This window comes from Galleria mellonella, unplaced genomic scaffold (assembly GCF_026898425.1).
Source record: "Galleria mellonella isolate WM207_F2 unplaced genomic scaffold, CSIRO_AGI_GalMel_v1 utg172, whole genome shotgun sequence".
Taxonomy (NCBI): Eukaryota; Metazoa; Arthropoda; class Insecta; order Lepidoptera; family Pyralidae; genus Galleria; species Galleria mellonella.
This window is the reverse complement of record NW_026442015.1, coordinates 4,687,479-4,703,684: the sequence shown is the minus strand read 5'-3', so window position 1 is coordinate 4,703,684 and position 16,206 is coordinate 4,687,479. Positions and strand designations below refer to the sequence as shown.

Genomic DNA, 16,206 nt, shown 5'->3' with positions numbered 1-16,206 from the left:
GAGAATTTAATGTCAACGGCCTCTACCATACGCGCGCCCGTTTCTGAGATACGTGAGTTTTCTCTAAATTACGTTTTAACTTGAAGGATGAATTCATGAATTAATGATGTTTACGCGCTTCTGTTAGATCTTTGTTTATTTCTATCAAATTGTTTACAATTCGATAAACAAAAACAAAACATGGAGATACGTAATTGAACTACAATGGCGGATAGATATACTTAATCTTAAAATAAATACATGTATACAGTTCTTGAAACTTGTGGAGTAATGATAATGAAATAAACGTATAATATATATATATACGACGTGACACACATATATATATATATATATATATATATATATATATATATATATATATATATATATATATATATATATATATATATATATATATATATATATATATATATATATATATATATACATACATACATAATTTGCAACGGTTAACTGTCCACTGCTGAACATAGGCCTCTCCCATAAGGGGCATTGTGCTAATAATCGCCACGCTTGGCAGGTCAACCGCAGTTAGGTTTTAATGACGATGACATCCCTTGACCATTAAGTTCCCTTAGTTGTCTCTTATGACACGGGAAAGGAAGAGGTGGCCCATTCTATATTGAGACCACCCGGTAACTTCTTATATTAATTGAGATTTTTACATCATATTTATGAACTTATGAGCTCTGGAACCCAAGTAAAATTTTGGCCAAAAATTGTTTCATTATTTGGATTCGATAGGGTATAGTTTTTATTGATCCATGTTCCTATGTTATTTGGTTGATTCTTCTTATTATATTTCAGACATCAGTTGTCTAGTCTTATGGCTGGTCCAGCGCCATTATTTGACATCTCCAACTGTATCAGTGAGTGGTTCTTAGCAGATATCTGGAAATCGACACAAGGATATTCTAACAGAGGATTAACGGGGAGCAGCGGCCCTATCACTGGCAAAACACCCTGCAACTCAATCTCCATGCGATGCGATCAAAACGATCGTGGTTTTCTTGATGACTTCGTCACCACCAATTGACCTGGTTTCATCCTCACCTATCATCTCTCACTGGTGTCACGTCAACGTATACCGATGGCTCTAGCGGGATTACTATTCCATTATCATTCATAAAAAAACCTATTACTTGTTGGTTTTTATGACGTATGGAAACTCTTAGTCTCGTTCTCAGTCGTGCTCTTACTGTTTACTATCTTCGTTGTATGAGAAACTTCTTCTACTTTAACATCAACAGACGCATGCAATTGATTCGAGAGGGTTTCAAAATTACATAATAAGTATTATTATTTGTTTTAAACATTTTTTTTTTACAAATGAGACTACCACCTCAGGCGTTTTGTCCGACGATTGATAAAAAATCCGTCACTTCCAGTCTGTCTGTTTGTAACGTAAATCCACTGTTTTGGTCTCCATTAGGGTCAATCCGCCTCAGGGTTAATCCGCGTTAGGGTTGCCACGATCGAATACCTTTTTATTCGGTTTCAAAATGAGGAATTCTTAATTAAACTGAATTTTTAAATTTTATAGGTCCTCCACCGACATAAACTTACAATTAAAATTATGTTTACATCTCTATTTTATCATCACCACAAATCTAAAAGCGGTCTGTCTTTATTCTGACTTATGAAATCTCTGCTCTTATCTCAAATATTTGGTTTCATTTTACGACGGGCGCCTGTTAGACGTCAATTGTCCTGGAGAATATTTTTTTCTTAAATAAAAAAATTCTAAAAAAAAATCAAAAGTCACAGGAGTAAACCTTGTCGAATAAATATAAAATGTTGGCTAATTAAAAAGATGACTTAACAAGTATATTTTTATCAGTAAGTTATCATTCCATTTTCATAAAAAAAAACTCCCCCTCTGTCTATCCCAATCTTATCCACAGATGGTAAAGAGTCACAACACATATCCATTTTCACATTCGTGAATTATATGAGGGTTGAAGAAAAGAAACCAAGTAGCGGACAGCTGTATATTCTGTAAGAAAGATACAGAGAGGTTAGAAAAAACAAAATTTTATTATATAAAAGAAATATATAAAAAAGGAGCACATTATGTACAATTCGCATGCTTTTCATCTGTTGCCTCTTTTGACCTCCACTCAGATCTATACAAGATGGCAAACCGACTCGTAAATTTTCCCATTTAAACAATAAGCAACGGTAATAATTGTAGATATTTTAATTGAACCAAACATATCATGTCTTATAACAAAGCCACTAGCTACTTTGATCCCGACATCTGCCAACCCTAACTGTTGGATATGTTTATGCTATAATAAGACAACAAATAACTTTGTGGCCAGCACTACCTAAGGGCATGCGCCTGTCCAAATGCTGGTAGAAAGTAATAATTTACAGATATTCTACTATAAACCAAAATATCTTATATTTTCTTTTATTAAAACGTTTGTTTGAACCTATATTATATATTATAGGTATGTTTTAAACGTTATCAAATTGTTATTTACTATAATAATAGTTTTTTATGTGATGTTAGTCGATATATGGTGTTAGTCAATCATGCACAGGCTTTTTAACGACCATATAATTTTAGACATAGTACATTAATGTACATAATGTTAATAGAGATTAAAAGAGTAATTGTTGAGTTTCTTGCGGCCTCTTTTCAACAGATAATAACTTTCTAAATCCTGCATTCATAAAAGAATGACGACTTAAAAGTGCTTGTAAACAAGTCTATTTGAATAGATGATAATAGAAGATGATTTGAACATATACTACTGAGAGTAGCAAATCAGTTGACAGTCACATTATGAAACAACAACAAGATTATGAGGAATTGTTAGGATTGATACCTGTTGCTGATTTTCATCATCGTACAACCCGCCACAAACTAAAGTTCCATCTCAACCATCTGGATGAGCAGCGGTCCTCCACCGTGCCCTTTTCTAGGCACTTTCTGCCACTCACAATCACTTTTCTGAATCAACTTCCAGCAGCAGTATTTCTAAACTGATACGACATCATAACCTTCAAGAAAAGAGCATATATTCCTTTTTGAAAGGCCACTAGCAATGCCTCTGATGTTGTGGGTGATCATGGGCGGCGGTAGTCATTTATCTTCAGGTGAGCCGCATACTCGTTGGTACCTGTGTTAGAAAAAAAAGAAAACATCATTGAGTTCACGTGAACAATGTCGCGGCAAACAACTAGTGACATTACAAAGACACACAATCATCGATAGCGAGTAAAATTCTGAAGATTAAGTAGTAATTATTGCACGTTATCCTCATATCAATATTATGAATACGTTTTTAATGTGACACAAGATATTTTCCTTATTTTTTATCCCTCGTGTAACACATAAAGGCGCATGCAATTACTTGTATTAACTGATTTAATGGCTCCCTTTGATGTTGAACATCCCGCTTGGGGGCTGAAACAAAAATACAGACAAAACTAAGTGCAGTAATTACTGCATTAGCCAGCCCTTCCATTGTTGTCCAGGAGATATGGTGCAGCTGGATTATAGTGTTGCATTGTATTTCTTTTATAGTCAAGGCTGTATATGAACAGATTAAATTTAAAATACCTTTAACTAAAAAGTGTATGTAGAGTACGTACCGAAAAACGTAATTTGATCTTTGCTATTCTTTATGAAAAGGTTTTGATGTAAATCCTGCAACTATAAATATGAAATATAATATGTTTGTAAGAATATTTGGACGTATGGATGTAGTTTACGTTTTCATACAAAATTACGAATTCTAATTAAATTTGATATACAGGCTATATCCTAAAGTAGAACATAGGACTTCAGATACTTATTCATGCAGGAGAAGTCGCAGCATACAGCTAGACTATAATAGTATTATAATAGTAATTATAAAGAGAAAATATTTGATTATTTGTTTGTTTATACTACTCAACTGATTTTAAAAATTCTTTCACTTATAGAAGTCCACATTATTAATTAGTAACATATGGTTTATATATTATTGTCGAAAATTCTATCTACCTGTGCAAAGTCGGGTGGAATCACTATATATTGTTTGCTCACTTTAAATTTTTAATCCTTATATGTAATAATATTTTGCGTATGTCCTTTTGTTCTGATATTTATTGTTGTTCTAAAAATATTTTAATTGCAACTTTACTAGGGTTTTGCAAAAATAAACTCCATATAAGTTATAAAAGCAATGTCAGTCCCCTACAATGGACTACAACGCCCTCTATACGTCATTAACGGTGCTTTTTCGCTCTTCGCGGAGTAATATAATACGCGAGTGTGTACTTTATGCGATAATGTTTTGTTGAGGTCACGTGTACTCAATGCACTTAACAGTTAGTCTTGTTTGGTGCGGTATTCATTAGCACTGGTCTTTGTTGCAAAGGATTAAAAGTTTTTCAAATGCTTTTTAGGGTGTTTTTTATGGTAAATACTTCATGCTGCTACTACTTGTATATATTATTATTATTGGGAGACTATTCATAATTAATTGTTAGTGTTATTATTTAAAAAAATGTATAGATTTAAATTATTATATGATGGTAAATTTATGACATTTAATTTAATTACCAGATGGAAACTTTGTACAAAAGTCGTTTGCTTGGGCACCTTTGTCCCATTCGTGTTTCTACCGTGAAGCAGTTGTGTTTGCATGGCTGTGTTTCGGTTTAAAGGGTGGGATATGGCAGTGAATTTACAGGGTACAGAGGAATAACATCCGAGTCCTCGGCAATGGCAACGCATGTAGGTATTATGAACAAAACAGTATACTCCATGGTACTGCCCTCATATCTATAGGTGACGGTTACCATTTTCCATCAGGTAGGCCGTCAGTTTGTTTGCCATTCTAAAATGCATAAAAAAAAATTCTTGCTAAATAAAAAAAAAAAAACTTACGTAGCTTAGTTATTATTAGTATATGATGTAATATCTTACATTTACTCAAGAAAAAGATTAGTTCGACCAATAAAATAACAAAAGATCGGTACAAAATGTATAATAATAATAGTTATTAAACTGAAATATTAATAAAATTTTTTTAATTGCTACAATGTTTATTCAGCAAGCGTAGTCTGAAAAATTTCGTTTAATACTAAATTGTTTGGACTCGTCAATAGAATACAGTGAAATGTTATTAATGCTGGTGTAAACGATGTCACAAAAACACGATTGTTAAATTTTTTATCTCGTCACCAAGAATCATATTTCAATTCTTATAATGAGCCCCTTTTGATATATCAATAAAAAAATATTGTCATAAATTGTCATGAGAAACATACGTGATGTTTCTGATATCAGTAAATGATAATACATTTTCGAACGAATTTCGAAGAAATAAAGATAATATTCCTTTGAATAATATTATGTTGCACTGGTAGAATACTCTCTTATATGATGATAAAGAGACTAATTGTTTCTGTTTCATCCTGTATTTCTTGTTAATTATTTATAGTCGGGAAATATCTTTTTATTTTTTATTTTAAAACTAAAATTATTTTTTTTTCTTTTTTTCCAGAAGCAGCGACGACATACCGCGAATGATTTCACAAAAAATCCCAGTAAATTTTCATAGAACAGCTAAATTAAAATTGTATTTAGATAATCTAATATTATGTGATAACGAGTGTCCACCTGTGTAGTGTTATAGTTGTTTGTAGTCGGCCATTTTGTTTTGCAAGATGGGCGCCATTTTGAATGTGTTCCGATTGAGGATCGGCGGTGTTTTGGCGCAAGTAGTGGTGCTACTCAGTTTAGCAGTTTATTCTTCATATGGTAAGTTATTTTCTATAATGGTTTACTTTATTAATTTCATAAATTCTTAATTTTTCTCTAAATTTAAACTAATATAAAAAAGAAACTTTTTTTTTATGTAATGTAATAACTCAAAAAATACTTAACCGATTTGGAAAATTCTTTCACCTATACACAAAGCATATAGCTTAACATACATTGGTTGTATTTTACTAAAAAGGAACTGTTTGGACTCGAAGCGGATCGTAGGTAATTATTATAAATTTTGTAGTCATTGGCATACTGTGTAATATATGTATATCTCAGACTTTGTAGCTAAACTCTTTTATTCATATAAACTTAAACCTCCTATAAATCTATTTAAACTATTACACTCTTTTGTCACTTTCTTTCGAATTGAGAATTTAACTTAGAAGAAAGAAACAAAACAGTTTAACAGCTAAAATAGGTTTATGAGAGGTTTAACATTTTTACTCTATAAACTTTCCAAATATTAAAAAAAAAATGATTAAATTAATTAATCTGAGGAAAGTACGCTGTCGGGGCTCCAGTAAAGGATGATAGGTGAGGATGAAAACAGGTCAGTTAGCCCATTATGGTGAATTCTAGATCTTGAATTCATCTAGAATTCACCATCTAGAACATGGTTTCCAGGAGCCCCGCGTGGATATCGACCCGGTAATATCCCCTATATTACTAACAATAGGATCGTAGTTTCCTTTACTAGCGATCTCTTTCCCCCCAGTTTGTATCAGATATAAAAAAAAAATAGTACATCACAACAAGATTGCATTACATTGTTCCTTCGAAAGGAAACCCACATGACCCTTCTATTTGATTCAGTTCACCTACTTTAGGAACACTGTAAATGCTGCAAGAATACTTAATAGCCTCATTAAAATGCAGGCCAAAAAAACTGGCCACACAACCGCATATAATAAATTCTATCGCCGCTTGTAAACGCGATGTAAGCAATAAAATAAATTGGGCATCTTACGAATTACACGTTCCAAGAATAGGGTTGTCACTTATGTATCGAGACATTATAGACGTATGATGTTATAGTATTAATACTAGATGTGTTTATTTTAGCAGTACTGATAATCAGAGGAAGAATTTTGGTAAATCTTGTTAATACCGTGGATAAACATACGAGATTTTTTATTTCAAAAATTAAGTATTGACTTAACTAAATTACACGTAAATGAAATTTGTGTCACAAACAAATACTCTATTAAACTGATTTATTATTATTTAATGTGTAAAATCTTTTAATAATGTAATTAATTACAAGTAGTGATATGTCTGTATATAGAGAGATTGAGAAAAATGTATATGAGGGATTTTAACGAGAACAATAAAAACCAAACGATAATTTTCAGAATTTTGTTCATGCGTCTATACGTTCCAATATCACGCAAAAATTACTGCAGCAAATTTAATATATTATCATATTATTGTACTCCTGAATATCTAACTAAAAATTTTGTATTTGTTTTATTTTGATACGCAGTCTAAATCTGTTTGCCTACTTCTAAAATCCACACGTACAAAGTTGCTGGTAAACGTTAGAAATAACAATTATTCTGTAAATTCTGCGACTTAAATCTTTGTAAAATCTTTCTATCCCCCTACTGACTTAGTATAAGTTTCAGCAACATTGTTAATAATATTGATACGCTTGGCAACCCTAATCTCACGAATTACATGTCTCGCGCGTCCTGCCCGCCACAATTTGTGGACAATTACATATTATTTGATATAATTTCTTTTTGACCACATTCTACTTTTTTTAAAGTCTGGAATGGAATAGAGGCGTCTTTCTTATTAGATTAATAATTCTAATTATTTTGTAAGGTTGTTTAGTTTGTGTTGTGAGTGTGTGTACAAAAAGGGATCATTTCTCCCTGAAGGTCGTTTATTATTTAAGAACTACTAAAAGAATTAGTGTTTTTAAATGTGTCTTCTAAAAGAAAGAGATACTCAATACGTCTGATTTTTTTTTGATGGTTTATTATTAGTAAATTAGTTACATTGTCGTAATAAACAAAATACGCGATATCATTATCCTGAATTGATTATCACATTTGTTTTTGCATATTAGTTTCTTGTCTCTTGAAGCTTTCATTTTTTTTTTCAAACGAATACTGTTTCGAAAGAAAATCTACTTGTAAAGTCGGTTCTAGATTTAAATATTCAATCAAACGTTTCGTTCTCTTTTTGTTTGTTATGACGATTAATGTTAACATATATTTAAATACCTATGTGTAAATTTAAGTTGTTTGTGAGGAGACATAAATAAATATAATATTATATTATTATTATTATTTAAAACTGTTGACTTTCTTGTGTGTTTTTCTCAGCAGATTACAACTTTCTGAACCCTACATATTCATTAAAAAATTACGTTTTAAAAGTGCTTGTAGACAAGTGTATTTGAATAAAAATTATTTTAATTTGACTGAGTCATTGGTTTTTTAGATCTTTTTTTAGATGTGAATGGTGAACAAAATACTTGTTTAGGATTTTACGCTTTCTAATTAATATACGGCTTTTCTTGTATTTCTTATTAGCCTTTGTAAACGTAGGTCTTGTGTGTGTGTCGTGCCGTCGACAAAAAATACATGTGGATGTTTCGCCTCTAATGCATCTACCCCATCAGATACCACAAATTTTAACTCATTATCGCAACAAAGAGCTGCACGTTGCACCATTCCTCGCTCTGTGCTTCTGATAATGCGTTTTAGATGAGGTTTAATAAAAAAAAAAGGTAGTGTATACTGCGGCGTGGCCTTGAGTGTAGTGTAATTATTAGGTAAGTTAGGATGTATGGTGTGGTTGCAAATGATATAAATATTAAATTAGGTATTCTAACTGCATATTAGATTTTTATCCGACTTCTTAAAGGAGGAAGTTCTCAAATTGGTTTGTATTTTCGAATCGACTTCAAAAAGGAGGTTCTGAATTCGGCTATATATTTTTTTTATTACTTCGTAACTCCGTCAATTATAAATCGATTTGAAAAATTTTTTTTTATCAAAAAGGATATACTTACAGATTGGACCCATAAAATTTCTATCAAAATGTCTTCAGTATTTTAGATTTAAAATTAAAATAACTTGGTTTGCTACAATTGAAGTTGGTTATTTATTTGTGAAACACAATTTTAAATTATTGTTTATATTATTATCGTCATCGTCTATTTGTCTTTTTAAACACATAGATGATTATAACAGTTCTTAATTGTCCACTGCTGAACACAGGCATCCTCGTTGGAAGGAATACACGTATACATAGATATCATACAGTAATCGTTTTACGTCTTTAATCATTCCATAGATATCTTGCGTGTTTCTGTGTCACAAATTGAAAAACGTAATGAATTTGTATAGGTATTTTTGACTGTATTAATTTTGCCTTTTCAAATTTAATTTAAAACAAACTGACTTAAAGTGTGCATATAAAAGAGAAAACACAATCTTGCCTCAATAAATTAATCTAGTTATGTCATTTGTAACTTCATACATGCTTTAAGTCTGTGTAAACTAAAAGACTCATCAAAACTCATCCAAAATAAATTAACTGAGAATAGTGATTGCAAACGTACAAGCACAAATTCAATTTGCTGCAACTTCGAGATTCAAACCCGCTAACCAAACAGAAATCCGGTCGACACACTAATTAGAGTTCACACAACCCTCCCGAGCCACAATTATCCGAGTAATTAACCCTTCATAAGCCCGTTCGACCGCTGAATCCGAGCGGGACGTTTAGACCGTAACCTGGAATGCTACGGCGTTTCAGTGTCAAACTATGACCTGTACTGACTTACTGAGGAGAGAGGATTGTTAGTAATGGGGACTAGCGTCCCCATTGCTAGTAATATATCCCGCTAGATCGATCGCCACGCGGTACTCCCTGTAAACAATCGTGGTTAATTCCTAGTGAATTCATCTCATTAGGCTAACTGACCTTCGAACTTAACTGACTTCATTCCCACTTTTCATTCATTACTCTCTGGTACCTTGACCGAGTATACCAATAGCGCAGGCGGAGAGGGAGACTTTGTACAAAAGTCGATTGCTTGGGTACCTCTGTCCCATTCGTGTTTCAACCGTGAAGCAGTTGTGTTTGCATGGCTGTGTTTCGGTTTAAAGGGTGGGATATGGCGTGAATTTACAGGGTACAGAGAAATAACACCTGAGTCCTCAGGAATGGCAACGCATGAGGGGTATCATAGGCGAAACAGTATACTCTGTTATGTCCATGGTACTGCTCATATCTATAGGCGACGGTTACCACTTTCTATTAGGTGGGCCGTCAGATTGTTTGCCATTCTAAGGTGTATAAAAAAGGCGGGTTTACCATTATATTTTATCCCATAACAACTAACATTTACTGTGGCTTCATCCATGTTTTCACGAGACTATACATAAGTATTTATTACTTGTCTCGTAGTGCTTTCGAGAATTAAACCTAACACCTTAAAGAGTCGCCGGCCAATTGCATCCTTTAAACAATTTGTAGAAACAAAAAATACAACAATTAGAAAAATAGTTTTCATAATTTTTTTTTTTTATGAAAATTTTCATGAAAATGTTTCTTATTTAAATTTAGAACATGACAGCGATCGCATTGGCCGTTAATAATTCAAAATTGTTCTCTGTCTATTCTATTTATTCAATTTTCAAACGCCTTTATAGTCGTTACCGATGACAGATGCCGCTTGTAATGTGTCACCTGCTCAGTTCAATCCTCTAGATTTGCATTAAACTTGAAGCTGAAACTAGTTAATAAAAATTGATACACTAAATTTATATGTCTACTAACTTTTGTCCGCAACTTCGTTCGCATGGATTTTGGAAGCAATTAATTATTTATAGATGGTGCGTTTAAAGATAATACTAAAACCAGATTTAAAGAAACACAACAGTCAAGCAGTTTTTGCGTAATTCCAGAACAAACAGGCAGACAGATAAATTCTTATGACCCCTCATATACGAGTATATATATATATATATATATATATATATATATATATATATATATATATATATATATATATATATATATATATATATATATATATATATATATATATATATATATATATATATCACTCGATTAAATACGTCTCCAATTCTGAACTGATTTTGATATTATTTTTTACAATAGATAGTATGTTTCCATGTTGATTTCCTATTATTTTTGTGGTGGTTGAAGCTTTCGAAACAAAGTCCTGCTTGTTGTACTTAATATATAGCACACGTCTCTATGTTCGTATATGTTAAAACTCCGAAACTACCTAACGATTTTCAATGAAATTTTATGAATTGTGTATTACTGAACTAATTTTATTTATATATACTCTGTTACTAACTAATAAATTATATTACTGATTAATAATTTATAGTTAATAATATAATTTATTTATCTTATCAAAAAATTTTTGTACCATTATGCTTTATATACGAAAAAAAGTTTCTCCTTTCGGGTTCTCAAGGTTAACTGGAAGGAATACCTTTAAGAGATAAGTCCACCTGTGTACATTCTTGTTATAATCTAATATTTTTAATATAAGTGAATAAAAAATATTTATAAAATATGTGCTTATGTAAGCACATAAATAAATAATTCTACAATAGTGCTGTAGTCGAAATAAAAAAATAATACTTGGATAAAATCGCAGTAAAAGTAGTAATGTGAGGTGCGAATAAAGCATATTCTCTTTTTCTCTTCGGTTAATCGCGTAAAAAAATAAAAGGACGGTCCTGGAATAATCAGGACGTGTGGCGACTCTCTCATTAATTAGCGGAGAGCCGCACAATGGCAGCAACGATCTGCGTTATAATTAGAACGAATGCGTTCGCTTTTAATTCCAGTGTCAACAAACTTGTCACTTAAACTTTTTCCATTGGTGCATTTATTTATTTATTCTTTATTGCACTAGTTGAAAAATAACACAAAAATATATTAATTAATTAGTTTAATAATTTATAGGTTAGCAGCTTAAGACACATTTCAATACAATACAGGAATGTATTAATTAGTGGTAGTGGATTAATGCTAACTATTTTTACATAGCGGCAACCATAACATGTTATTTATACTGTTTTTGCATTTAATTTTAGTAAAAACTTTAACTTTTGTGTATAACATAGCAAAACTTTTAATTGTGGATAGAATGGGTGGGCGCTACAAAAAGTCTGGCCACAAAAAAATAAAAGAAAAATTAAGCTTCTAGCAAAAACAACGTATATTCGTCCTGCAATTTTCGCCAGTGGAAAATCCAAGCGCATGTTGCCCAATTTCTGGATTTGAGGTCTTACTGTGATTCAAAATATAAAAATTTAAATTGAGAGCAGTCACAAGAATTTTGTTCAAAATATTTTTGTTTTCAAACAATTTTTTTTTTCTATCTGTATGGCCCTAATGAAATAGGAGCTGCGAACTAACAAGATATCAACTCATTTACAACTGAACCAAAACCAGACTATTCTATTTTTATAAAAAAAAAAAATAAAAATAAAAAATCTCCCTCTCAACTCATTCACAACTACAAGGTGGGTTTCTTCGTAAACGTTCTATTTTTAAAACATTTCACTGTCAACTGTCAAACTCGATGACAGATGGCGCTTATTGCAAGTCGCTGGATAAGGCGGGATTTGTGGAAACGCCGCCATTTTCTGAACGTTCTATATTCAAAATTAAGCAAGGAGGCACGTTTCGGCTATTAGGAGAACAGGAGTGTTACCATTTTAAATATGGAATGGGCTTGTTTTTGTTTTTTTTTTTCATTTTTGCATATGGCACGCTAGAGTGACGCCGAAAGTAACATACGTGTTTATTTTTTAGCACATATGTGTTGTTTGAGATCAAATGGATTTTAAGTTATTATTTGTTTGACGTGTTTTTTTTTTTAATAATATTTAGTGACTTGGTTGGCTTAAAGGGGCAAATTCACAATAAATTATTGAAAACTTAAAAATTTTTTAAATAATTTTATTATCAAGAGTTTATAATCATATATGTCAATTATTAAAACGACCCTCAAACTTCCAATAAACGATCGCCTATCTGTATAATGTATTTTCCTCTATTTGAGATACATCTCTTGACAATTATACATTACGATTACTCTATCTAACATTATTCGGATTCCTTCAGTACAGTCACGCACAGCAGGTGAACCATAATATGTAAATGTATGTCAGCCATTACCAGTATAATAGCATAGCAGTGACGTGAATTTATTCCGCTTAATTTTATTGCCAACTGTACTTACAATATGCTCAGTATTCAATGGGGTGGAAAGTAAAATCAGTTCATCTAAAATTGTCAAAACTAAATAAATTACATACTAAATTGATGTTCTAACTTAAACAGTACTAAAGTATACTCAAACAGTCGTAGTTTGACTAACTTTTTGTTAATTTTCATTATAGTCTTTATTGCAAAGCTATAAGATTTAAAATTGTCTGTCGCTAGTGTTAAATAGGGCTTTTGAGGTCGAACATTTATGGAAATAACTTAAAATAAATCCGGGAGTTTAAAATGCAGTTTAGAAGAACAAGGATGTCTGTAGAGTAGCAGTTAAATATATTCATTTCAGTGAGGAATAAAAATGTGTGAACTAAAATTCACAAACCGCATTTTTCGATTGCAAATTTTTTGTTTTTGTATCAGTCATTAACCGTCCACTGCTGAACATGGCCTCCTTCATAAGGAGGGGTTTGCCAGTAGATGCCCGTTGACAATTTACTTCTTTGTAAAAAATAAAACCTACAAACCCATTTTAATTATTACACGGTTTTGTCACTTTCTTTTAAATTAAGAATTTAGCTCAAAAGTAAGAGACGAAATAGCTCAATAGCTAAAGTAGGTTTGTGAGAAGTTTGACGTATTTCTGAATAAGAGCAAAAAAAAAATACTCAACATCAATTTTAAAAAATTTCACATATAAAGGGCTACATTATTAGCGTGAAGTATGGACTCTAATTTTTATTTTTAAAAACACCAGGCAAAGTATCGTTACATTTATTAATTGTCTTGCTCATTTCCTTAATTGTATAATGCAAAAAAAGTATATTCCATTCATTCATTCATTCAAAGTCGAAGCAGATGGCTAGTTAGTAATATTTCAATATTAACCGTCTCCCTACCACTTCTGTCCTATTGATTCATTACTTAAGGCGGGGTCCTCAAATTTATGATGTACCGGATACACCCCTGCCTTAGCTCGAGACGGTTTAAAGGTAAGTTCGTTTAATAACCTCAGCTTACTTGTCCTTGATTTATTCGTCAACTTTTTAAATGTAAACCAGTTTTGAAAACCGGTTTTTTCCAGATTTATTTATCGCCTCTAAATTGCTATTCAGTATTGGCGGACAGTTCCCAATTTGCGTGAGAGTCGTTTATTTAAGGAAATTTAAGGAATATAAACACTTTACGTTAATATACAATATGAATCAACAATACTGTGAACGTTTATAATCATTATTATATCAACCGTTAATTGTCCACTGCTGAAAATAGTTGCCAAGTGTGGCAACTGTTTTTTGGGGTAAAGGGTTGACAATCGCAGTTAGGCTTTGGTGATGTTTTAAGAGGAACGCTGCTACCCATCCCTCGATTATTAAGTTCTCTTGATCGCCTCTCACGACACACTCGAGTAAGGAAGGGGTGGTCTATTCTATGCCGGGACCATACGGCAATATATACTATATATACATAGTATACCAAATTGAATGATTAAGCCGTTAAGGTACTTACAGGTATTAAACAAACTCACTTTAACATTTCTAATTTTAATAATAAACTAGCTTTTTGCCCGCTGCTTTACATGTGTGGAATCCAAAAGTAAGAAAACTAACGGAATAGATCATCCTAGATAGCGTATAAGACAAAATACACATAAATTTTAAAGTTATTTAGTAATACAACTGTGAAAACTGCATCCAATTTGGTCACGGGTAAAAGCTAGTTTTATTAGTAAGATAAGCTAAGATATTTATATCATACAAACTTCTTTCACATCGAGGCAGGTAATAACATTGCGTTATTGCGTATATTTTTAGCGGTATGCTGATTTCCCAAAAGTGTTATAAGTAGGTACGTGAAAAGGATAAACTTTACCGTGAATGAAAAATATAATCTCCGAATAACATAATGTATAGATATATATATGTTTAATTTGTACTAGGTATGGTCCCAGCATAGAATAGGCCACCCCTTTTCCCGTGGGTGTCGTAGGAGGCGTTAAGAGAGGACGAGGTATGGACAGCAGAGTTCCTTTTAGTACATCTCTAAAGCCTGACTACGGTTGCCAGTCCGCCTGCCAAGCGTCTCAACTACTGGCAAAACCTCCCCAAAGGGGAGGCTTGTGTTCAGCAGTAACTTAAGTAACTTTTTATATGCTCAATATAAATTATGTACAATAATGATTTTACAATAAAATACATAACCTGATCTACAAAAACATATTTTTAATTAATTCTGTAATTGGTTGTACGAAAGACAACAAATGTAAATAAACCTTCGAAAATGCTTTGAACAACAATCATACCAGTTACGTCTTTTTTTTAGATTACAAGTTTCTTTGTATTTTTTTTATATAATTTTTATATTGCTTAACGGGAATAAGGTATCGAGTTACATTCTCAGTCGGACCAATGAATAAAGATTGATCTAAACGAGAATAAAGGTGATTGAATTATTTTTATAACATTTAGAATAATCTGTGAAACCTTTAACAATAACACCATCAATTCTAATGATAGTTCTAAAATTGTCAATTATTCAGCGACCAAATCGTCTATAATTAGTTGAAACACATTTGTCACTAACCCAGACGGTTTGTCTGTAACGCGCCTATATCTTTTTTTTTTAATTCGATTGTCATGTCGCACGGTTCCGATATACCTGTCCCTTACTTACTCTATACCATTTTAAAATTGTCCCGCCAATAAATAGTTCTAATTTCGAACGATTAAAAAACGAGGCAAAGGAAACGCCAGACAGCCAGTTGACATGGCGGCACTTATTCCAGTGTAGCCATCAATTTTCAACCCGCCCGTTCTGCGTAATTTGCTACGACGTACCTCCTGATTATTTATGCTACATTCATTGGCGTAGACGTTCAGTCGCTCGGGACTGTTAATTTTTTGTTATTTTTTTTTTCTCTCTCTACTTGTCCCTTGAGGTTTTTGCAGAAGACGTGATCGCCATTTTGGTTCATCACTTTTCCTTCTTGAGATAGTGCGAACATGATTCGAGCTGATTGACAATTTAATGTATGGGAGCTTTTTTTTTTATATTTTTATTATGTATTCAATCAATTGCTGTTTTAGGTTTTAAATTATTATATTTATATTATGAATACATTACATCAGTCACCTCAGACCACTGTGAACGTAAGTTTTTTGTTTTATGTATCTCAACAAAAAATCCAACTCATAAAG

General features: G+C 32.1%; 2 protein-coding genes across 2 annotated transcripts in view; one reads left to right on the top strand and one right to left on the bottom strand.

Moving 5' to 3' along the window:
• The window catches only part of LOC113514431 (uncharacterized), a 212,257-nt gene that overhangs the window by 32,520 nt on the left and 163,531 nt on the right, over positions 1–16,206 (top strand). Inside the window, exon 2 of the mRNA XM_052893152.1 lies at positions 5,511–5,767. Coding sequence (XP_052749112.1) covers positions 5,674–5,767 — 94 coding nt within the window. The 5' untranslated portion in view covers positions 5,511–5,673. The remainder of the gene's footprint in view (positions 1–5,510; positions 5,768–16,206) is intronic.
• Positions 1–16,206, bottom strand: part of LOC128200265 (uncharacterized) — a 150,616-nt gene that overhangs the window by 5,820 nt on the left and 128,590 nt on the right. The window lies entirely within an intron of this gene.